This window comes from Pristiophorus japonicus, chromosome 9 (genome assembly GCF_044704955.1).
Source record: "Pristiophorus japonicus isolate sPriJap1 chromosome 9, sPriJap1.hap1, whole genome shotgun sequence".
NCBI lineage: Eukaryota > Metazoa > Chordata > Chondrichthyes > Pristiophoridae > Pristiophorus > Pristiophorus japonicus.
Window position 1 is genome coordinate 203,905,980 of NC_091985.1, and position 25,882 is coordinate 203,931,861.

General features: G+C 46.4%; 1 protein-coding gene across 1 annotated transcript in view; it reads left to right on the top strand.

Moving 5' to 3' along the window:
* Nucleotides 1-9,536: 9,536 nt before the first annotated feature.
* Nucleotides 9,537-25,882, top strand: part of LOC139274072 (zinc finger protein ZFP2-like) — a 73,933-nt gene continuing 57,587 nt past the window's right edge. Inside the window, exons 1-2 of the mRNA XM_070891123.1 lie at nucleotides 9,537-9,654; nucleotides 18,779-18,953. Coding sequence (XP_070747224.1) covers nucleotides 9,537-9,654; nucleotides 18,779-18,953 — 293 coding nt within the window. The remainder of the gene's footprint in view (nucleotides 9,655-18,778; nucleotides 18,954-25,882) is intronic.

Consider the following 25,882-nt stretch of genomic DNA (forward strand, 5'->3'; position numbering starts at 1 on the left):
TTCTGAACGAATCTGGGACACAAGGATTTTTAATGCGGAGCCTCCTCTGGGGCCTCCTTTTAAAGTGTGTGAGGGTCTGCCCCGGGGCTGTGATTGACTGCAGCCCGACGCCAATCAAGTTTGAACCAAGCACCGAGAGTGAAAATGAAGGACGGGGATTTCTGGGCCTTGATTGGCTGAACTGAAACTGACAGTTGGTCAATTTCAAAAAGCCCGCCAATTTCACAGTATCAACCAACAGAGATTAAATAAACTCTAATTTCGCGCCAGCAGTTTAAGAATCCCGCTCTTTATAACGGCGATTGTGCCCCATTATAAGTCACCAAGTCCATTTCTCTGTAACATTCCGGTTTAAATTCTGTTCCATTCCCTGATCGGTCTGTACCGGGCGGGAATAAATCCCCGGTCACTGCTTGCTGTAAACATAAAGTCCCGCATCGATCCCGCCAGTGCCGTCCCGTTTAACCGATTCTCACAGAAACCTCACATGACAGGAATTATCTGTGAGGGGAGACTGTAATGTCTGGGTAAAGGGGACTGTGTATCCCACCCGGTAATTGTGACTGTCAGCCGAAGTTTCTGATCTCTCAATTTACAATAGTTGTAAAATATTTAATATTTCCCATATTCCTACAGCGACTACACTCCAAAAATACTTGATTGGTCTTGAGGCGTTCGGTGGTCGTGAAAGGCGCTATATAAATCCAAATATTTATTTCCATTAATTAAACAGCCGAAATCATTTCCCAACCAAACTGCCCCATCCCCAGGTCGCTGCTCTCTCTGTGAGGCGGTGGGTGGCTCTTAGAAGAGCCTTTGTGTTGTGTTTCGGGGGGAAAGGGTCAAGTTATTCAGCCGCCGAATCCATAGAGAGTGCGGCCCTGCCGTTTCAGAGCGTACACCACATCCATGGCAGTGACCGTCTTGCGCTTGGCGTGCTCAGTGTAGGTGACTGCATCCCTGATGACATTCTCCAGGAAAACCTTAAGTACCCCGCGGGTCTCCTCGTAGATCAAGCCTGAGATCCGCTTGACACCACCACGGCGAGCCAGGCGGCGGATAGCTGGTTTGGTGATGCCCTGGATGTTATCACGGAGTACTTTACGGTGCCGCTTGGCTCCGCCTTTACCCAGTCCTTTGCCTCCTTTACCTCGACCAGACATGATGACGGTTACTCACTGAAACAGCCGCTGAATGAGAAGGAGCTCCTCCCGGCTCCTTTTTATAGAGCCGGAGCCGACCTGACTGAGAAAGTGCAGAGTGAGAGAGGCGGGAAGGGGAGGAGACAGAGTCAAGATTGACAGACAGAGCAGAGAGCGGCCTCTGGTCTTCCAGCTCCGCCTCCAGCTTTCTGCAGCCGCCAATTTCAAACTGTTTTCCCACAATAGAACCGAGACACAGCGCTCTGCACAAACCCTTAAAGACTCGGAATTCATCTTCAAGGCTTCCATGAATCAGAAGCTTTTAAATAAAGTCCCGTTACAATGTAAATGGGGACTTTTCAGAATGGCAGGCAGTGACTAGTGAGGTACCGCAAGGTTCTGTGCTCGGGCCCCAGCTGTTTACACTGTACATTAATGATTTAGATGAGGGGATTAAATGTAGTATCTCCAAATTTGTGGATGACACTAAGTTGGGTGGCAGTGTGAGCTGCGAGGAGGATGCTATGAGGCTGCAGAGCGACTTGGATAGGTTAGGTGAGTGGGCAAATGCATCGCAGATGAAGTATCATGTGGATAAATGTGAGGTTATCCACTTTGGTGGTAAAAAGAGAGAAACAGACTATTATCTGAATGGTGACAGATTAGGAAAAGGGGAGGTGCAAAGAGACCTGGGTGTCATGGTACATCAGTCATTGAAGGTTGGCATGCAGGTACAGCAGGCGGTTAAGAAAGCAAATGGCATGTTGGCCTTCATAGCGAGGGGATTTGAGTACAGGGGCAGGGAGGTGTTGCTACAGTTGTACAGGGCCTTGGTGAGGCCACACCTGGAGTATTCTGTACAGTTTTGGTCTCCTAACCTGAGGAAGGACATTCTTGCTATTGAGGGAGTGCAGCGAAGGTTCACCAGACTGATTCCCGGGATGGCGGGACTGACCTATCAAGAAAGACTGGATCAACTGGGCTTGTATTCACTGGAGTTCAGAAGAATGAGAGGGGACCTCATAGAAACGTTTAAAATTCTGATAGGGTTAGACAGGTTAGATGCAGGAAGAATGTTCCCAATGTTGGGGAAGTCCAGAACCAGGGGTCATAGTCTAAGGATAAGGGGTAAGCCATTTAGGACCGAGATGAGGAGGAATTTCTTCACTCAGAGAGTGGTGAACCTGTGGAATTCTCTACCACAGAAAGTTGTTGAGGCCAGTTCACTGAATATATTCAAAAAGGAGTTAGATGAAGTCCTTGCTACTAGGGGAATCAAGGGGTATGGTGAGAAAGCAGGAATGGGGTACTGAAGTTGCATGTTCAGCCATGAACTCATTGAATGGCGGTGCAGGCTAGAAGGGCCGAATGGCCTACTCCTGCACCTATTTTCTATGTTTCTATTAACAATCGCGAATATTCCCGCCGATATACAGCCCCTTCCCTGTCAATCTCAGACCTTGTTCCATCTCCCCACACTTCCTCTCACAGACGGGTTTAGCAGTTTACAAACACCTTATTCCAGCTGATTTGGAGAATGTGGTGCTTGGGGTTTGAGTTGTGAGGCGAGGTATCTCCGCCAGTATCACCGTCTCACAGAATCTGTGAAATGACAATGACCGGGAACTGAGACTGGAGACGAACACATTCCCAGTTATAGTGAGGCCCGGGCCGGACATCCCATTCTCTGTGTGTTTTATTGCAGACACTGGGGGATGGGTGAGTGCAGCCAATGTCAGCGAGTCACCAGGGATCCTGGATTCATGTTCAATGATTTCTGTCTGAAATCTGAGCCCGGCCCCGGGACAGGGATCATTTGATTCGGGGATCAGCTCTTTTCTGAGAGGCGTGGGTGGCTCTGAGAAGAGCCTTTGGGTTCAGATCTTTACAAGTTGCACTTTTTATTTACTTTTTGGGCGCTGCTTTCTTGGGTTTTGCTGATTTGGCGATGGCCCTCAGTTTTTTCACCTTTTTGGCCGCCTTTACCTTTGCGCCTGAGGCCTTCTCGGGGCTCTTGGGCTTCGCCGCCGCCTTCTTCCCAGCCGCTGCTTTCGCTGTCTTTTTTACTATTGGCGCCTTCTTGGCTGCTGGTTTCTTGGTTGGAGATTTCTTGGCTGCTGGTTTCTTGGCTGGAGATTTCTTGTCTGCTGGTTTCTTGGTCAGAGATTTCTTGGCTGCTGGTTTCTTGGTCAGAGATTTCTTGGCTGGAGATTTCTTGGCTGCTGGTTTCTTGACTGGAGATTTCTTGGCTGCTGGTTTCTTCACCTTCCTTCCCACTTTCCCCTGGTTTTCCTTCTTAGCGACTTTGAAGTAGCCCGAGGCGCCCGTGCCCTTGGTCTGCACCAGGAAGCCATTTGTCACATTCCTCTTGATACTGAACCTGATCTGGGACCCGCGCTTCTCCACATCCACGCCTTTGGCCGCCAGAGCCTTCTTTATCGCGGCCAGGGACATCCCCTTGCGATCGCTGCCATCGGCCACAACCTTGAGGATCTGTTCGCCCATCGTGGGACCGGCTGGCTTGGAGCGGGGAGCCACCTTCTTCTTCTTACTGGGAGCCTTGGTTTGAGCGGCGGCGGCAGGAGGAGCGGTTTCGGCGGCTGCAGTGTCAGTCATGTCGGCGGCTCTGTAGAAAATCTCTCTGACAGTCAGAGCTCGGTCAGAAATGAAACGAGAGGCGGCGGCACAGAGCAACTTAAAGGCAGCGAGCGGACGGGGCGGAGACTTCCTGCTGTCAGCTCCCCGCCCCTCCAGCCTCTCTGTGTTTCTCTCTCCTCATTAACTGTCCGATTCCAATTCAACCCGGGCCCTCCAGATTCCCAGACTGGCCTCTTTCTGTCCCGAACACCGGGATGTTTGTTGTCGAGAAAGTTTCATACGAACTGAAGGCAGCAATTTGGATTTAAACCCGTTTCATTGCTGCACTGATCGCGCTCTCTCACGCGATCGCGGACATTTTCTCTGTTTTTCGACTGAAATTTGAAATCACTTCAAACTTGACGTTTAATTCCCACTTTAGACCTGAGCAGGGCAGCAGGGCGATCCTGTGACAGGGAAATCTTTGAATTTTACACAAGAGGGACTCTGGAATCCGGCAATGAGACGGACACACAAACACAGTGATATTCGTCTCACCGGCCCGCCCCTTTAACACACTCTCGCTCACACAATGTTCACAATCTGCACATTCACAGCACAAACTGTCCCAGATTTACAGCTCCCAGCACAGGGTTTCCTCTCCGCTCGGCCTGTGCTGCAGATTCTCGGGGTTAGTTGTAGTTTCCCAGCTCAGTAAGTGTTAAACACTCTGAGACCGGCGCCCCTCACAGTGCCTGTTCCAGATTCAGGGGCAGGAGCCAATCACAGCAGAGGTTGGCTTAACCCATATCTGCTGTTAAGTTGTTATATTGTTCGCACGCAGAAATATGTTTGCTTAACGTGAAAATATAAATTATGTGTTCACCGTCGCACCAGCCTCTTTGTGTCTCTCTCTCCTCCTAAACGGAGGGACATTTAACTGTAACTGGTGTCCTATCCATCTCATACTCAACACCCAGAGATGGCTATCAGAGAGAGCGACAGAGACACAGTACCAGTCTTAAACTCCCTAACTGTGTCTGCTTATTACGCTCTATGATACTATCACATATTCATGTACAGCATCAGCGGAAAAGAGAGAGAGACAGGCACAGTATCAGTCTTACATTGTATATCAGTGTCTCCATATTACACTCAGTCACAGTGCCACACCGTCATGTATTGCACCAGAGAGAGAAACAGAAACATTCTCAGTGTTGTACTTCCAACAGTGTTTCCACATCGCGCTAAATAACAGAATCCCGCCTTCACAGACAGTTCAAGAGAAAGGGGGATAGCGGCAGAGAGAGAGTGGGCTGAGAGAGAGAGAGACAGGGGAGGCAGGGCGGTGAGACACAGAAACATGCACAGAATCAGTTCCAGACTGACCTGTGAGGTCCGGTTTTATCCTGAAAGATCCCATTGGAGAGACATAAGATGCAGTCCCCTCTCTCACTGATATTGTACCACAGACAGACACATTATTAATCCCACACTGCGGGACAGTGTCAGAGAGTGAGAGAAACAAGGTCCCATATTTAACCCTCGCTTGCCTGTTGTACTCTCTGTAATCTTGCAGCTCAGGGCCGTTCGGTATTACACTCAGTGACCGAATGTCTCACTCTGATTAAATTAATCTGGGACAGTTTCTGTCAGATATTAACTCCTGCACAGTCCCAACAAACACTCCTACTCCCCCGTCCCTCCGATGTTTCTGCAGGATTGCTTTGTGAAGACGGGCTCACGAAGTGAAAAACACACTGCACGGAATGATCCCAAATTGAGCATCTCAAAGGGGCAAGGCCCCCATCTTTAAACATTTTCTGCCCTTGCCCCCCAGGCCCAGTTCCTTTGCTCAGATTCTGATAAAAGTAAATCGTGAAAAGTGCACTTTGATTTTTAAAGGCTGAATTATTACAGCGAGCTGCGCATGCGGGGATAAGCCCCGCCCCCGTGTCGATTTCCAGTGAGCAGAAGAGCGCATGCGCTCTCCCCTCCCCCAGCCCTGCCTGTGAGTGCCATTCACTCAGTGAGCGGAAGAAGATGGTTTAAACAACCGGGAATTGAGACACCACAGCCCCGGGGTAAGGCAGCGAGCAGTAGCCTCCTTACAGCAGCACATCGCTTTGGGAGCGTGTCCGCAGATGGGCTCAGAGATCGGCACTGAGTCCGGGGGAAGTTCAAGGGGAGTCGGGGTCTGTGTGTAACAGGTGGAGTGGAGCAAGAACTGGTCTCAGTGCGTGGAGTGAGTGGGGGAAGGGAGAGGCCATTCTCGGGCTGTGTGTGGACAGCGTGTGTCCCGGGTAAGGGAGACAGAATGGGAAGGATCTGCTGTTTACAATCATTGCTGCTTTCTTCCTGCAAACCAGTAGTGAACGTTCCTGCTTTCGTTCCAGTCTCACTGTGTTTGTTGTCATTGGACAGTGAGCAGTGGAAGCAGAGCCGGACACTGAGGATTTATACAAGGAGCATCTATTGCAGGCACCGGGTGAGAAATGTGAAAGACACGTTTTAAACAGCGGCTCTTTGTTTCTGGTTGAACGGTTAGTGCCCTGGGAAAGGGGAGTAGCAATCTGAGCTGTGTAAAAGTCCGTGCTCCATCGGATAGTCCCATTCCTGAAGCAGGGCAGGGGTTGGGTTGATTCTGGATGTCAGTAAATTGCTGTAAATCTGCCCAACACACTTGGTGTGCAGAAGCCGAGTGCTGCAGTACTGCAGTGGAGTCAGACACTGACACTGTTTGTATCGCTGGCTTCCCTTTGCGAATGATCATAATGAATATTAATTGAACGATTACATTCATCACTTTCGTCTTTTTTCTACCTCTCCTATTCTTGAATGATCAGAGATACCTTCTCCTACAGGCAAGGAATTGAAGGAACCGGAACAAATGTGAAGTTTCCTCCACCTGAGACATAAGGAACAGTGTAACCAGCTCCTTCTCACACACAGTAGGTACGGTACCTATCACAGTGTGCGGGTACGCAGACAGGTTATCCGAATTAAACATGTTTGTGGTGCTGAATGGCTTCCTCCTATTCCTGTGCAACAGGCCTGAGGGGGCTGATGGCCACCTCCTGTTCCAATTTAACAGACTGGAGTTACTGAGTGGCCTTCTCCTGTTCCTAATGTAATAAACATGAGGGGCTTAATGGCCTCCTCCTGTTCATATGTAACAAGCTCTAGGGGCAGAATGACTTCCCCCTGTGCCTATGTATCAGGCTAGAATGGGATGAATGGCCTCCTTTAGTTCTTATGTAACAGGTTCCAGGGGCTGAATAGCCACTTCTATTCCAGTGTAACAGACTCCAGGGACTGAATGGCCTCCTCCAGTTCTGATATAACAAGCTCGCGGATCTGAATGTCCTCCTCCCGTTCCCATGAAACAGTCCCGTGGGGATGAATGTCCTTGTCCTATTCCTAATGTAACAGACCTGAGGGGCAGAATTGTGTCATCCTATTGCTTTCGAACTCCAATTGCTGAATGGCCCTCTCCAGTTCTTAATGTAATATGCTCGAGGAGCTGAATGGCCTTCTCCAGTTCCAAATGTAATAGGCTCAAGGAGCTGAATGACCCTCTCCAGTTCCAAATGTAATAGGCTCAAGGAGCTGAATGGCCCTCTCCAGTTCCAAATGTAATAGGCTCGAGGAGCTGAATGGCCTCCTCCTGTTCCTATATAACATTCTCGAAGGGTTGACTGGCTTTCTCCTGCTCCCATGTCACAGGGCCAAAGGGCTGAATGGCCTGCTTATGATCCTAATTTAACATGCTTGAGAGGCTGAATGTCCTCCTCCAGTTCCTATATAACATGCAGGAGGGGCTGAAAGGCCTCCTTCAATTCCACTGTAACAGACTCGAGGGACTGAATGGCCTCCTCCTGTTCCTTATGTAACAGGCTCGAAGGGCTGATTTGCCTCCAAGTTCCATGTGCTGAAATGCCTCCTCAAGTTCCCAGATCCAAGGACTGTTCTTCCCCGTTGTTTTGGAAATAGCATCGGGCAGTAAACAGGAGCTCAATGTTTCTTGCCCACCAGCTCTCTGATCAGGCTCCTCGCGCTGATTATGTTTTCTCATCTCACTCAAACATCCCCAAATGTTGCTTTCTTTTCCATCACCTCTCGAGTTATTAGCCAAGTTTTCATCGAGCAAATCGTGATCTCACCAGTAACAGCACTTTGCCGACGGTTATCCACGAGGCTGCTTCTGACATTTTCTTCTGCGTAAATGTTAACCACCGTAAGTAACTGAAAAGCTTCATTTCTATACCAACAACAAACACTTGCATTTATGACAGATACAGAATAATTCTCACATTCACTCACTGTACCCCTGACTGACAGATGCAGAATGAATCCCACACTCACTCACTGTACCACAGACTGACAGATACAGAGTTAATCCCACACTCACTCACTGTACCAGAGACTGACAGATACAGAGTGAATCCCACACTCACTCACTGTACCAGAGACTGACAGATACAGAGTGAATCCCACACTCACTCACTGTACCAGAGACTGACAGATACAGAGTGAATCCCACACTCACTCACTGTACCACAGACTGTCACATACAGAGTGAATCCCACACTCATTCACTGTACCACTCACTGACAGATACAGAATTAATCCCACACTCGCTCACTGTACCACAGACTGATAGATACAGAATGAATACCACACTTACACACTGTACCACTGACAGTTATGGTTTATATAATGTACTAATAGCTAGTCTCTACTCCAAATATTTCTGAATCGCATTTGTCCAATATAATGAAAAACTTTTGTCTGTTGGGTTCATCTCTGATCTGTAAATTTCACAGATATAGGATAAAACACACTCTCACATACCAGAAACTGACAGATACAGAATAAAACTAACACACAGATACAAAAACTGACAGGTGCAGAATAAATCCCACACTCACATACCAGAAACCGGCAGGTATAGAGGAAACACACACTCACACACCCCAGAATGAGAGATGCAGAATGAATCCCACATTCACATTGCACAAACTGACATATAAAGGTAAAAATTCACACGCAGATACCAGAAACTGACACCCCACACTTCTGCCACAAACTGACAGGTACAGAAAAAAACACAATGAATCTCAGAAACTGACAGGTACATATTAATTCCTACACTCACACAGCAATAACTGACAAGTATAGAATAAAACCCACATTCACATAGCAGAAACTGACAGGTACAGAATGCAATCCACACTTAGATACCAGAAAGTGACCGCTACAGATTAAAACCACAGTCACTCATCAGAAAATGACAGGTATCGATTAAACTCCATACTCCCATACCGGAATCTGACAGGTACAGAATAAAATCCATACTCCAATCTGAAAAACTGATGGATACTGGTCAATATCCACACTCAGATACCAGAAGCTGACGATACAGGTTAAAGTACACACACTGATATCAGAAACTGACAGGTACATGATAAAACACACACAGACATAACCGAAACTGACCGATACAGATAAAGACCACACTCATCAGAAACTGATAGATATAGAATAAAACGCACACTCACACATATCAGAAACTGATAGGTACACAATAAAACCCACACTCACATATAAGAAATTGACAGGTAGACAACAAAACCCAAACTCACATCTCAAAATTTGACAGGTACACAATAAATCCCAACTCACATAGCAGAGACTGACAGGTACAGAATAAATCTCACATTCACTTCACAACAACTGACAGGTACAGAATAAAACACACACTCAGATACCAGAAACAAAGAGGTACAGTATAAATCCCACATTCACATCGCAGAAATGGACGGGTACAGTATGAAACCCACACCCATGTATCTGAGCAATAATATGCAAGTAAAACCCATACACGCCTGTCAGAAACTGACAGGGAAACACATGCCAGAGGCTGACGGAATGAGTAAAACAGTTTAGGCACTCGTACTCCAGTGTCAGGCTCACACAATCATTTTTTCAGTAATTCGGATGATAACTAACATGCTCGCAATGTGGCCCATTTAATTAGTGATAAAAGCAACTTGTGAAATAATCCCATTTTTGCTAATTTAATTTGTGACAAAAAGATGGTCTGAACATGCGCTAAATACACGCTGCTCCTCCCCTCCCCACAGTGTTTAAACCAATGGGAAGGGCTCATGTGAGCTCCCCTCCCCCAGCTCTGTCAGCGGCTGCCGTTTCCTCTGTGCTGGGCTGATGATCGTTGAACACATCAGGGAGCGGAAATATCCCAGGCCCGAGTAAGGGAGCAAACAGCAGCCTCCTTACAGCAGCTCATCGCATTGGGACTGTGTCCGCAAATGGTCTTTGAGTCGGGGTAAGTTCAGCGGCAGTCGGGGGCTGTCTGTAAGAGGCAGAGTGGAGCAGGAAGTCGTTCCAGAACATGGAGTGAGTGGGGGAAGGGAGAGGCCATTCTCTGGCTGTGTGTGTTCCGTGTAAGGTAACAGAGAAAGTAAATCACCTCGCTCTTTCAAATCATTGCTGCTTTCTTTCCCCAAATCAGTAGTGAATGTTCCTGATTCAGTTCCAATCTCAGTGTCTGTTGTTCTTGGACATTAAACAGTGTAAACACAGCCTGGATGTGAGGAGTGTCACAAAGTGCATCTACTGCAGATACCAAAAGAGGAATGTGATAGGAGACATTTCAAAAATGGGTTATTTTGTTTCGGTGCGTTGAATTCTCCAGAACCATGTTGCTGGTGATCGAGAGATACATTGTCGCTCCCTTAGATACATCAGCATCTGGTAACTGTGACATTCTGTTAATGACACAGGCCCTCAGCTCAGTTTCAATAGACTGAGAACAATTGTTGTACAACCCAGGTACCTGTGGTTATATTCCAGGAAGCGATTCAGAATTGTACAGGTAGTCCCATGGGAGTGGGAGATATAAACCTGGACTGTGCCAATCGGGTGTCCCATTCATGGACCAGTGCTGGTTTTGGGTTGTGTCTGGATGCTGATAACTTTCTATAGAACTGTCCTACACACCTGTTGTGGAAAATCTGAGTGTCGCTGTACTGCAGTGAGGTCAGACAAGGACTCTGTTTGTATCACGGTTTCCTCTCTCCAGATACTTTACTTTATTATGCACAAACACATGAATTATAAATTTATTCTCTCCATTGCCTGTCCATATCATAACTAATAGTGTTCTCCTATTATTATTCTCAGAGCAAAATACTTCACCAAGCCAGAATAAATTTGATCTTTCCTCAACCCGGAACACAAGAAACAGTGCAGGCAGCTCCTTCTCACACACAGTAAGTACATTATCACTCAGAGCGCAGAGACACAGAACTGACCGCAATCATATTGCCACAGATAGCAGAAGCTGTCAGTCCCACAGTGATCCAAATTCCCAGAATTATGCTATGAATCCCACAGTCACTTGGAGCAGTACAATAATATGTTGTTCCAAAGTCCAATCATATTGCATTGAAAGGCAGATCCTTTACTCAGACACATGAACAGATAGACACTGACACGGTGTCAATCCACACTGGTGTCTGTACACTGACTCTCAAACCCAACTGCTGTCATACAAGAGCAGAGAAACAGAGGTAATGGCCTGAACCAAACCTCCTCCTGAGACAGTCATCGGTAATCGCAAACTATCATCTGCCTACAGCAGGTGGAGAAGGAACCAAATCCAACAGTCACAAAGAGCAAGAATAGCTCAGTACAAGAGACTGTCAATTACATAATCAATCCCACACTCACACATCACCAGTCGAACAGATACATAATCAATCCCACACTCACACACATCACCAGTCTAACAGATACATAATTAATCCCACACTCACACACATCACCAGTCTAACAGATACATAATCAATCCCACACTCTCACACATCACCAGTCTAACAGATACATAATCAATCCCACACATTCACACATCACCAGTCTAACAGATACATAATCAATCCCACACTCTCACACGTCAGCAGTCTAACAGATACATAATCAATCCCACACTCACACACATCACCAGTCTAACAGATACATAATCAATCCCACACTCACACACATCACCAGTCTAACAGATAAATAATCAATCCCACACTCGCACACATCACCAGTCTAACAGATACATAATCAATCCCACACTCACACACATCACCAGTCTAACAGATACATAATAAATCCCACACTCTCACACATCACCAATCTAACAGATACATAATCAATCCCACACTCTCACACATCACCAGTCTAACAGATACATAATCAATCTCTCACTCACACACATCACCAGTCTAACAGATACATAATCAATCCCACAGTCTCAAACAGTAACAGAAACTGACAGCTACAGAATTAATCCCACACTCTCAAACAGTACCAGAGACTGGGATTAACATAATGATTCATACACTCAGACACATTGAATGACAGATTGAGAAAGAATCACAATCAACTCCAATACCTGAGATTGACTGACTGATTGAGAGTGAAACCCACACTCCCCTACCAGGCCCTTACAGCTACAGACAAATACTCACACTCACATACCAGGGACAGATAGTTAGAGAGTGAACTCCAGTCACTCACCAGAAACTGACAGGTACAGAAAAAAAACACTTCTGCATTCCAGAGACCGATAGATACAGAGTAATACCCACACTCGCTTTCCAGAGACTGATAGATAAATACCCACACTCACATTCCAGAGACTGATAGATACAGAGTAATATCCACACTCACATTCCAGAGACTGATTAATACAGAGTAATACCCACACTCACATTCCAGAGACTGATAGATACAGAGTAATACCCACACTCACATTCCAGAGTCTGAGAGATAGAGTAATACCCACACTCACATTCCAGAGTCTGAGAGATAGAGTAATACCCACACTCACATTCCAGAGACTGATAGATACAGAGTAATACCCACACTCACATTCCAGATACTGATAGATAGAGTAATACCCACACTCACATTCCAGAGTCTGAGAGATAGAGTAATACCCACACTCACATTCCAGAGTCTGAGAGATAGAGTAATACCCACACTCACATTCCAGAGACTGATAGATACAGAGTAATACCCACACTCACATTCCAGAGTCTGAGAGATAGAGTAATACCCACACTCACATTCCAGAGACTGATAGATACAGAGTAATACCCACACTCACATTCCAGAGACTGATAGATAGAGCAATACCCACACTCCCATTCCAGAGACCAATAGATACAGAGTAATACCCACACTCACATTCCAGAGAATGATAGATACAGCGTAATACCCACACTCACATTCCAGAGACTGATAGATAGAGTAATACCCACACTCACATTCCAGAGACTGATAGATAGAGTAATACCCACACTCACATTCCAGAGACTGATAGATACAGAGTAATACCCACACTCACATTCCAGATACTGATAGATAGAGTAATACCCACACTCACATTCCAGAGACCAATAGTTACAGAGTAATATCCACACTCACATTCCAGAGACTGCTAGTTACAGAGTAATACCCACGCTCACATTCCAGAGACTGATAGATACAGAGTAATACCCACACTTACATTCCAGAGACTGATAGATACAGAGTAATACCCACACTCTCATTCCAGAGACTGCTAGTTACAGAGTAATTCCCATGCTCACATTCCAGAGACTGCTAGTTACAGAGTAATACCCACACTCACATTCCAGAGACTGATAGATACAGAGTAATACCCACACTCACATTCCAGAGACTGATAGATACAAAGTAATACCCACACTCACATTCCAGAGACTGATAGATACAGAGTAATACCCACACTCACATTCCAGAGACTGATAGATACAGAGTAATACCCACACTCACATTCCAGAGACTGATAGATACAGAGTAATACCCACACTCACATTCCAGAGACTGATAGATACAAAGTAATACCCACACTCACATTCCAGAGACTGATAGATACAGAGTAATACCCACACTCACATTCCAGATACTGATAGATAGAGTAATACCCACACTCACATTCCAGAGACCAATAGTTACAGAGTAATATCCACACTCACATTCCAGAGACTGCTAGTTACAGAGTAATACCCACGCTCACATTCCAGAGACTGATAGATACAGAGTAATACCCACACTTACATTCCAGAGACTGATAGATACAGAGTAATACCCACACTCTCATTCCAGAGACTGCTAGTTACAGAGTAATTCCCATGCTCACATTCCAGAGACTGCTAGTTACAGAGTAATACCCACACTCACATTCCAGAGACTGATAGATACAGAGTAATACCCACACTCACATTCCAGAGACTGATAGATACAAAGTAATACCCACACTCACATTCCAGAGACTGATAGATACAGAGTAATACCCACACTCACATTCCAGAGACTGATAGATACAGAGTAATACCCACACTCACATTCCAGAGACTGATAGATACAGAGTAATACCCACACTCACATTCCAGAGACTGATAGATACAAAGTAATACCCACACTCACATTCCAGAGACTGATAGATACAGAGTAATACCCACACTCACATTACAGAAACCTACAGGTACTGATTAAAACCCTTACTCAAATATCAGAAACAGATAGCTACAGAATGAAACGCACACTCACTTCCCAGTGATGGACAGATACAGAATAAAACACCAGAGAGTGACAGATAGATAGTAAAATCAACACTGACCTAAAAGTGACTGACTGATTCAATGTCAAACCCACAATACCACAGCTGTACCAGACACTTAAAGGCACAGAATGAAATCAACATTCATATAATAGCAACTGACGGGTACAGAAAACATACACACATTAACATACCAGTGACAGACAGGTAGAATGTGGTAAACTCCACACTCACATAACAGAAACTGTGACCTATAGAATATAACCCCATTCATAACAGAAACAGACAGGTACAGATAAAAAGTGCCACACTCTCACACAAGAGACTGACAGGTACAGAGTGAAATCCACGTTCACCCACTTGAATAAAACACACATTCGCATAACAGCAACTGACAGGAGTAAAACCCACATACACATCCCAGAGACTGACAGCTGTAGAGTAAAATCCACACTCTCATAAAAGTGACTGACAGATAAAGAATAAAACGCACACTCACATCCCAGAGAGTGAAAGATACAGACAAAAATACACATTTATGTTACTGAGATTGACACTTGCACATAATACCCAAACCCATATACCAGAAACTGACAGATACAGAGAAAAATTCACACTCAAATCCCAGAGACTGACAGATGGAGTAAAACCCACTCTCACATACCATAGACTGATGGATACAGAGTAAAACCACACTCACATACCATAGACTGATGGATACAGAGTAAAATACACACTCACATACCATAGACTGATGGATACAGAATAAAACCCACACTCACATACCAGAAACTGACAGGTACAGATTAAAGCCCACATTCACATCAGAAAAACTGAAAGGTGCAGAATGAAGCCTCATTCAAATACCAGAAACAGACAGGTACAGACAGAAGCACACATTACCTGAAACTGACCGAGAGTAAAACCCACACTCACCTACCAGAGATTGAAATTTACCGATACAATCCACACATATACCAGAGACTGACAAGTATAGTGTGAAATCCAAACTCACACTCCGAAAACTGTTATATACAGAGTAAAATTCACACTCACATACCATAGTCTGAGAGATAGAGTAATACCCACACACAAATATCAGAAACAGACACAGGTAAAACCCACACTCACATATCAGAAAATGACAAGGACTGTGTAAATCCAACACTCACATACCAGAGAATGAAAGATACAGAATGAAACCCACACTCACTTACCAGTAATTGATAGGTACAGAGTGAAAACCTCCCTTCCATACCATAAACTTACATGTATAAAGGAAAAGCCACATTCGCTAACCAGAGACTGACAGATACAGAATAAATACTACACTCACTGGTGGGCGTAGTCTATAGGCCCCCTAATAGTAACTAAACTGTTGGATGGAGTATAAATCAAGAAATAATGGAGGCTTGTAAAAAAAGGAACCGGAATAATCATGGACAATTTTAATCTTCATATTGATTGAACAAATCAAATTGGCCAAGATAGCCTTGACGAAGAATTCAGAGTGTATCTGGGATAGTTTCCTTGACAGTACTTTGTGGAAACAACCAGGGAGCAAGCTATCTTAGATCTGGCACTATGTAATGAGAACATAAGAACATAAGAAATAGGAGCAGGAGTAGGCTACTTGGCCCCTCGAGCCTGCTCTGCCATTTAGTAAGCACATGTCTGATCTGATCATGGACTCAGCTCCACTTCCCTGCCCGCTCCTCATAACCCTTAATTCCCTTATCGCTCAAAAAATCGGTCTATCTCCGTCTTAATTATATTTAATGGCCCAGCCACCTGGGCAGAGAATTCCACAGATTTACAACCACCTGAGAGAATAAATTCCTCCTCATCTCAGTTTTAAATGAGTGACCCCTAATTCTGAGACTATGTCCCCTAGTTCTAGTTTCCCCTATGAGTGGAAATATCCTCATTGCATCCACCTTGTCGAGCCCCCTCATTATTTTATATGTTTCAATAAGACCACCTCACATTCTTCTGAACTCCAATGAGTATTGGCCCAACCTACTCAACCTCTCATCATAAGTCATCCCCGGAATCAACCGAGTGAATCTTATCTTATTCAGTGCAAGTATATCCTTTCTTAAATAAGGAGACCAAAACTGCATGCAGTACTCCAGGTGTGGCCTCACCAATACCCTGTAAAGTTGTAGCAGGACTTCTCTGTTTTTATACTCCATCCCCCTTGCAATAAAGGCCAACATTCCATTTGCCTTCCTGATGACTTGCTGTACCCATACTAACTTTTTGTGTTTCATGCACAAGGACCCCCAGATCCCTCTGTACTGCAGCACTTTGCAATTTTTCTCCATTTAAATAATAATTTGCTTTTTTATTTTTTCTGCCAAAGCGGACAACCTCACACTTTCCCACATTATACTTGGGACGGACTTCACTTGGAATGTGCTGGGGTTAGGGTCCTGGCGAACCGAATAACTAGGGCTGCAGAGAGAGCTTTAGTAATCAGTGGTGGGTAGGGTTCAGGTGAGCAGAAACCTAAAAGCTCAAAGAATAAGGTGAAGGCAATAGAGCAGGGTAGCATTGGGGGAAACAAAAACGGAACAGGAAGGGACAGAATCTATAAACATAAGCGTGTATCAGAAGCTGGGGCCATAGCAGGATAAAAACCATGCTAACTCTGCTTGACTGAATTATGCTTTTCCAAATGTCCTGGGACAAATGTTAGGTGAACTGGTCTTGTGACACTGTTGTGAAGTGCCTTGGGACATTGTACTACGTTAAAGGTGCTATATAAATCAAAGTTATTATTATAGGAAAGCTGCAGGTTTATGCGTCGCCACCGAGATTCATCGAGACGTAGAGCGCATGTGTGGCCATCTTTGCAAAAGAGCAAAGTATGGGCGGGGCTACAGGATCCCAGTGAACCCAGCCAGAGTCAGCACCTTCAGGGGAGGAGAGGGAGAGGAACCAGTGAGTGTAGAACTGAACCCAGCCAGAGTCAGCACCTTCAGGGGAGGGGAACCAGTGAGTGTAGAACTGGACCCAGCCAGAGTCAGCACCTTCAGGGGAGGAGAGGGAGGGGAACCAGTGAGTGTAGAACTGAACCCAGCCAGAGTCAGCACTTTCAGGGGAGGGGTACCAGTGAGTGTGGGACTGAACCCAGACAGAGTTGGTGGTGAAAACTGGGAGCAGAGGATACGCTGTCTTCAGACGTGCGATGTGTTTGAATTTCAGCACAGGGAGGACGGAGAGTGCTTAGGACAGTGATTTACAGCTTTGGAGGAAGAATAAGGGGTAAGCCATTTAGGACTGAGATGAGGAGAAACTTCTTCACTCAGAGAGTTGTTAACCTGTGGAATTCTCTATTGCAGAGAGTTGTTGATGCCAGTTCATTAGATATATTCAAGAGGGAGTTAGATATGGCTCTTAAGGCTAAAGGGATCAAGGGGTATGGAGAGAAAGCAGGAAAGGGGTACTGAGGTGAATGATCAGCCATGATCTTATTGAATGGTGGTGCAGGCTCGAAGGGCCGAATGGCCTACTCCTGCACCTATTTTCTATCTTTCTATGTAACAAGAGAGGAAAAAATGTTCCATGGAATCTAGAATTGTGTGTTCTGAATTTCTGCCCTGTACTTGCAGTAATGATTTTTGTAAACTCCTTTTCCAAGGTATTGGAAGGGGAGGATTTGCAGACGGGAAACTCAAACCAAACGGAATCACTCGATTCCTCCGGACCTGAATATCATCGGCCTTTGCATGTGGAAGGAGAAATGTTTGTCTGTTCTGTCTGTGGGAATAGATTTCAAACATCAGTGTGACTGGAAAAGCACCAAGACACACACACCCGAGTGAGAGTGTTCCAGTGCATTGACTGTGGAAAGAGCTTTAACCAGTTACACAGCCTGAAAAAACATTGCACCATTCACAGCGGGGAGAAACCGTACATGTGTTCTGTTTGTGGCAAGGCTTCAACTGATCATCCAACCTGGAGAGACACAAGGACACCTGCACCATGGAGAAACCATGGGAATGTGGGGACTGTGGGAAGAGATTCATTTCCCCGTCTGATCTGGAAATTCATCGACGCAGTCACACCGGGGAGAGGCCGTTCACCTGCTCTGATTGTGGGAAGGGATTCAGTCGGTTATCCCACCTTCTAACTCACCAGCGAATTCACACAGGGGAGAGACCATTCACCTGCTCTGAGTGTGGGAAGGGATTCACTTGTTCATCCAACCTTCTAACTCACCAGCGATTTCACACTGGGGAGAGACCGTTCACCTGCTCTGAATGTGGGAAAGGATTCACTGTGTCATCCCGCCTGCTGACACACCAACGAGTTCACACTGGGGAGAGACCGTTCATCTGCTCTGTATGTGGGAAGGGATTCACTATCTCATCCATCCTGCTGATACACCAACGAGTTCACACTGAGGAGAAGTCGTTCACCTGCTCCGTTTGTGGGGAGCGATTCGCTCGGTCATCCCACCTGCTGACACACCAGCGCATTCACACTGGGGAGAGACCGTTCACCTGCTCTGTATGTGGGAAGCGATTCACTCGATCATTCCACCTGCTGAGACACCAGCGAGTTCACAAGTGACTGCAGGGTTTGGCTACTACTGTTATCCCAGACTGAATCATGTTCATTCTGACCGTTGGGGTTTCTTTCTGCTGATATTGATTACCCTATAACTGGGCTGGAGTTTAATATTCTGGATATTTGACCAATTAATCAATGGGAAATGGGTCAGATAAAAATAATACTAATTGTGTTTGCATCTCATCATCATAGGCAGTCCCTCGGAATCGAGGAGGACTTGCTTCCACTCCCAAAGTGAGTTCTTTGATGGCTGAACAGTCCAATATGAGAGCCACAGACCCTGTTACAGGTGGGACAGACATTCGTCGAGAGAAGGGTTCGGTGGGGCTGGTTTGCCACTGCCTGTGCTTGGCCTCTTCATGCTCGAGTCTCAACGACCTCCCGGATGTACTTTCTCCACCTCGGTGGTCTGCCGCCGGGGTCTCCCAGGTGTCAGTGGTGATGTCGCACTTTAACAACGAGGCTTTGAGGGTGTCCTTATAACGTTTCTGCTGTCCTCCTTTGGCTCGTTTACCATGAAGGAGCTCGGCATAAAGCATTTGCTTAGGGAGTCTCGTATCTGGCATGCGCACTATGTGGCCTGCCCAGCGAAGCTGATCGAGTGTGGTCAGTGCTTCAATACTGGGGATGTTAGCCTGGTCAAGGACACGGCTGTTGGTGCGCCTGTCCTCCCAGGGGATTTGCAGGATCTTGTGGAGACATCTATACTTCACTCTTTAAAGGGATTTCTTCAAGTACTAAAAGCTGCAACAAATTGAGCTAAACTTTGTTCAACAATTGATAAAATTAATGGAATCTGCAGTTTGGCTTTGAATTTCTTTGGGATGGCGCTGGACATGATGTGCCTTGAAATACCTCCTGTGTCCAGTAGATGACGCTGTCCCTCCAATTAACTCCGACTGAGAGGTGCGTGACTCAAGCAGGAGGAACGAGGGCAGCTCAGGTTAGACACTGCACCCCACAGGGACATCACACATTGCCCCCTCCCTGGGGCAGCTCAGGGTCAGACACTGCACCCCACAGGGACATCACACATTGCCCCCTCCCTGGGGCAGCTCGGGGTCAGACACTGCACCCCACAGGGACATCACACACTGCCCCCCTCCCTGGGGCAGCTCAGGGTCATCACACATTGCCCCCTCCCTGGGGCAGCTCAGGGTCAGACACTGAACACACTGCACCCCACAGGGACATCACTCACTGCCCCCCTCCCTGGGGCAGCTCAGGGTCAGACACTGAACACACTGCACCCCACAGGGACATCACTCACTGCCCCCCTCCCTGGGGCAGCTCAGGGTCAGACACTGAACACACTGCACCCCACAGGGACATCACACATTGCCCCCTCCCTGGGCAGCTCAGGGTCAGACACTGAACACACTGCACCCCACAGGGACATCACTCACTGCCCCCCTCCCTGGGGCAGCTCAGGGTCAGACACTGCACCCCACAGGGACATCACACATTGCCCCCTCCCTGGGGCAGCTCAGGGTCAGACACTGCACCCCACAGGGACATCACACATTGCCTCCTCCCTGGGGCAGCTCAGGGTCAGACACTGCACCCCACAGGGACATCACACATTGCCCCCTCCCTGGGGCAGATCAGAGTCAGAACTTGGAGTGGGAAAGGGAGGATGCAGTTGTCGTGGACCATGTAGGGACTAATGCATAGGTAGGGCTAGGTTCTGCTGAAAGAGATGGAGGAGTTGGGGTTCAAATGAAAAAGCTGAACCGCAAAGGTAATAATCTCTGGATTGTTACTTGAACCCCACACCAATTGTTACAGGGAGAAGCAGATTCGAACATTAAATGCATGGTTCAAAGAGTGGTGTGGGAGGCAGGGGTTATGCTTTACAGACACTGGCACCAGCACTGGGCAAAGAGGGAGCTGTTCCCTTGCCATGGGTTTCACTTGAGCTGGGCAGGAACCAGTGTCCTGGCGAATTGAATAACTAAGGCAGTAAACAGGGTTTTAAACTATTGAAGGCGGGGTGGGGAGATCCAGGAAAGTACAGCACGGTTTAGATTCAGAGAAAAAGCAAAAGAGACATGTCAAGGATCTAAAGCAGAGTTTTGGATAACAATAAGCAGAGTGGGTCAGGAAGAGACAGAGAGAGTAACAAAGGTAATAGGGCATTACGGACTAAGGAGACATCAAGGAAAAATAGAAGAAAGTCAAAGCTAAAGGCACTATATTTTAATGGACAAAGAATTCTCAACAGAATAGATGAATTAGTAGAACAGATAGAAATTAATAGGTTTGATCTAATAGCCATTACGGAGATGTGGTTGCAAAGTGACCACGGTTGGGAACTAAATATTTCAGGATACATAACTTTTAGAAGAGATGGCAAAATAGAAAAGGAGAAGAGGAAGCCCTGATAGTAAAGGATGGGATAAAGACAGTAGAGGGAAAGGATCTTAGCTCAGAAAATCAAGAATCAGTTTGGGTGGAGCTAAGAAACAGCAAGGGGCAGAAAACATTGGTCGGAGTTGTTTGTCGGCCCCCAAACCGTAGTGGTAATGTAGGGCACAGTATAAATCAGGAAATTAGAGGTGCATGTAACAAAGGTAATACAATAATCATGGGGGACTTTAATCTGCATATAGACTGGGGAAACCAAATTTGCAGTAATAGTGTGGAGGACGAATTCATGAAAAGTATACAAGATGGTTTTCTAGATCAGTATGTTGAGGAACCAACTAGAGAACAGGTTATTTTAGATCTAGTATTGTTCAATAAGAAAGGGTTAATTAATAACGTTATAGTAAAGGGGCCCTTAGGGAAGAGTGACTATAATATGATAGAATTTTACATTAAGTTTGAAAGTGATTTAGTTAAATCTGAAACTTGGGTCTTAAATCTAAACAAAGAAAACTATGTAGGTATGAGGGGAGAGTTGGTTAAGGTAGATTGGGAAACTACATTAAAAGGTATGATGGTAGAAAAGCAATGGCTATCACTTGAAGAATTAATATATAATTTACAACAAACACACATTCCTTTTTGGCACAAAAATCCCACAAGAATAGTGGTCCAACCGTGGCCAACAAGAGAAGTTAAAGATAGTATTAGATGACAGAAAGATGCTTAGAATGTTGCCAAAAAGAGCAGTAAGCCTGAGGATTGGGAAGATTTTGGAATTCAGCAAAGGAGGACCAGGAAATTGTTAAGAAAGGGAAAATAGAATATGAAAGTAAACGAGTGAGAGACAAAATAACAGACTTCAAATGCTTCTATGGGTATGTAAAAAGGAAAAGTTTAGTAAAAGTAAATGTGTTTCCCCTACAGGAGACAGGAGAAATTATAATGTGAACAAGGAAATGGCAGAGAAATTAAATGCATATTTTATGTCTGTCTTCATGGAAAGTGGTGCAAAAAACTTGCTGGATCTACTGGAGAACCCAGGGTCTAGCGAGAATGAGGAACTGAAAGAAATTAATATTCATCAAAAAATGGTACTGGAGAAATTAATGGGACTGGAAGCCGATAAAATCCCTGGACCTGATAGCCTACATCCTAGGGTATTGAAAAGGGTAGCTATAGAACTAGTGGATGCATTGGTTGTCATCTTCCAAAATTCCAGAGTCTAGAATGGGTTCCTGTGGTTTGGAAGATAGCAAATGTAACTGAGCTATTTAAGAAAGGAGGGAAGAGAGAAAGCGGGGAACTACAGAGCAGTTAACCTGACATCAGTAGTAGGGAAAATGCTCGATTCTATTATTAACAACATGGTAACATGCACTTAGAGAATAATAAGATTGGGCAGAGTCAACAATTCGGTAGGCTGCAGCGATCTTCCAGAGAAACATGGAGAGCCTACTCAAGTCGGTACCAAGCACGGTGGTTTTTCAGGACGAAATATTGGTCATGGGTCAGGACACCGTCGAGCACCTACAAAACCTGGAGGAGGTCATCCAGCGACTGGATCGCGTAGGGCTGCAGCTGAAGAGGTCAAAATGCATCTTCATGGCAACAGAAGTGCAGTTTTTGGGGAGAAAGATTGCGGCGGATGGCATTCGGCCCACATATGCCAAGACAGAGGCTATCAGAACGTCACAGAGCTGCGGTCGTTCCTGGGGCTCCTCAACTATTTTGGTAACTTCCTACCGGTGTTAAGCATCCTCTTAGAGCCCCTACATGTGTTATTGCATAAAGGTGAGAATTGGATATGGGGAAAAAACAAGTAATTGCTTTTGAGAAAGCCAGAAACATTTTATGCTCCAACAAGCTGCTTGTACTGTATAACCCGTGTAAAAGACTTGTGCTAGCATGTGATGGGTCATCGTACGGAGTCAGGTGTGTATTACAACAAGCTAACGTTGCGGGCAAATTGCAAACAGTCGCATATGCCTCCAGGAGCTTGTCTAAGGACGAGAGGGCCTACAGCATGATTGAGAAAGAGGAATTAGCGTGTGTGTTCGAGGTAAAGAAAATGCATCAGTGGCAGTTTGGCCTCAAATTTGAGCTGGAAACCAATCACAAGCCCCTCATATCCCTGTTCGCTGAAAACAAGGAGATAAATACTAATGCCTCAGCCCACATACAAAGGTGGGCACTCACGCTATCAGCGTATAACTATACCATCCACCACAGGCCAGGCATCGAGAACTGTGCAGGTGCTCTCGGTTGGCTACCATTGTCCACCACGGGGGTGAAAATGGCGCAACCTGCAAACTTGTTGATGGTGGCACAGCCCGCAGACTTGTTGATGGTCATGGAAGCGTCAAGATCCTCTGCTGTCCCTAGTAAAAAAAACTGTGTACTGCATGGGAGCTGGGCCAGCATCCCCGTTGAAATGCAAGAGCTAATCAAGCCATTCCAGCAACGAAAGGACAAGCTGCCCATTCAGGCAGACTGCCTGTTGTGGGGTAACCGCGTAGTGCTACCCAAAAAGGGCAGGGAGACGTTCATCTCGGATCTCCACAGCACACACCCGGGTATAGTAATGATGAAAGCGATAGCCAGATCCCACGTGTGGTGGCCCGGTATCGACTCTGACTTAGAGAACTGTGTATGGCAATGCCGCATGTGTACTCAGTTGAACAACGTGCCCAGAGAGGCAACACTAAGTTTGTGGTCCTGACCCTCCAGGCCATGGTCGAGGATCCATGTCGACTATGCGGGCCCGTTTCTCGGTAAAACGTTCCTGGTGGTGGTGGATGCTTTTTAAAATGGATTGAATGTGAAATAATGTCGGGAAGCACTGCCACCGCCACCATTGAAAGCCTGAGGCCCATGTTTGCCATCTACAGTGGGCCATGTTTCACCAGTGCCGAATTTAAAGAATTCATGACCTGCAATGGGATCAAACATGTCACCTGGGCCCCGTTTAAACCAGCCTCCAATGGGCAGGCAGAGCGGGCAGTACAAACAATCAAACAGAGCCTTAAACGAGTCACAGAAGGCTCACTCCAAACCCGCCTGTCCCAAGTACTGCTCAGCTACCGCACGAGACCCCACTCGCTCACGGGGGTGCCCCCGGCTGAGCTACTCAAGAAAAGGATACTTAAAACCAGACTCTCGCTGGTTCACCCCAACCTGCATGATCAGGTAGAGAGCAGACGGCAGCAACTAAATGTAAAAGATGGTCACGCCATTGTGTCACGGGAAATTGATCTGAATGACCCTGTGTATGTGCTAAACTATGGACATGGTCCCAAGTGGATCGCGGGCACAGTGATAGCCAAAGAAGGGAGCAGGGTGTTTGTAGTCAACTTAGACAATGGATAAATTTGCAGAAAGCACCTGGACCAAACGAGGCTGCGGTTCACAGACTGCTCTGAACAGCCCACAGCAGGCACCACCTTTTTCGAGCCCACAACACACACCCAAAGGATCAACGACACCACCCCGGACCAGGAAATTGAACCCATCATGCCCAACAGCCCAGCAAGGCCAGGCTCACCCAGCAGCCCTGCAGGGCCAACAACATGCCAGCCCAGCGAGGGCACAGCCAACACACCAGAACAGACATTTGTACCGAGGCGGTCCACCAGGGAAAGAAAGGCTCCCGACCGCCTCACCTTGTAAATAGTTTTCACTTTGACTTTGGGGAGGAGTGATGTTGTGTATCTGTAAAGCATGCACTCCCATGTTCCGCCACCAGGGAGTGCATCCCCTGAAATCCCAAGGGATCCCAGCATCCCTTCGGAGCACTGTATATAAGCCGGCCGCTAAGGCCTGTTCCTGAATCTGGAGTGTCTTAATAAAGACTGAGGTCACTGTTACTTTAACCTCCCTGTGTGCAGTCTCATCTATGTTAGGAAATGTTTAAGTGCACATCGAAGTATTTTTTAAATGTGGTGAGTGTTCCTGCCTCTACCACCCTTTCAGGCAGTGAGTTCCAGAGCCCCACCACCCTCTGGACAAATCAATTTCCCCTCATATTTCCTCTAAACCTCATACCAATTACTTTAAATCTATGCCCCCTGGTTGTTGACCACCTCTGCCAAGGGAAACAGATCCTTCCTACCCACTCTATCCAGGCTCCAGATAATTTTATAAACCTCAATCAGGTCTCCCCTCAGCCTCCTCTGTTGCAAAGAAAACAGACCCAGCACCTCCAATATTTCCTCATAGCCAAAATTTTCCAGTCCAGGCAACATTCTTGTAAATCTTTTCCACATCCTTTCCAGTGCACTCACATCTTTCCTGTAATATGGGGCCCAAGTTTCGAGCTGGGCGCCTGTTTTTCGCGCCTAAAACGGCGCCTAAAAAAATCCCCGGTATTCTCCACCTACTTACAGGTCCTCTGGCCCTCGGCGCAGCCAGCACGAGCTGTGGGGGGGGCGGAGCCAGGTCCCGGCGCTGAAAACAGTGCCGGGACCTCTGCATTTGCACGCTACAGTCGGCACGCAAGTGCAGTAGCACCAGGCGCCGAACTGTGTGGGAGGGGCCCAAAGCACGCAGCCCCTAGCCC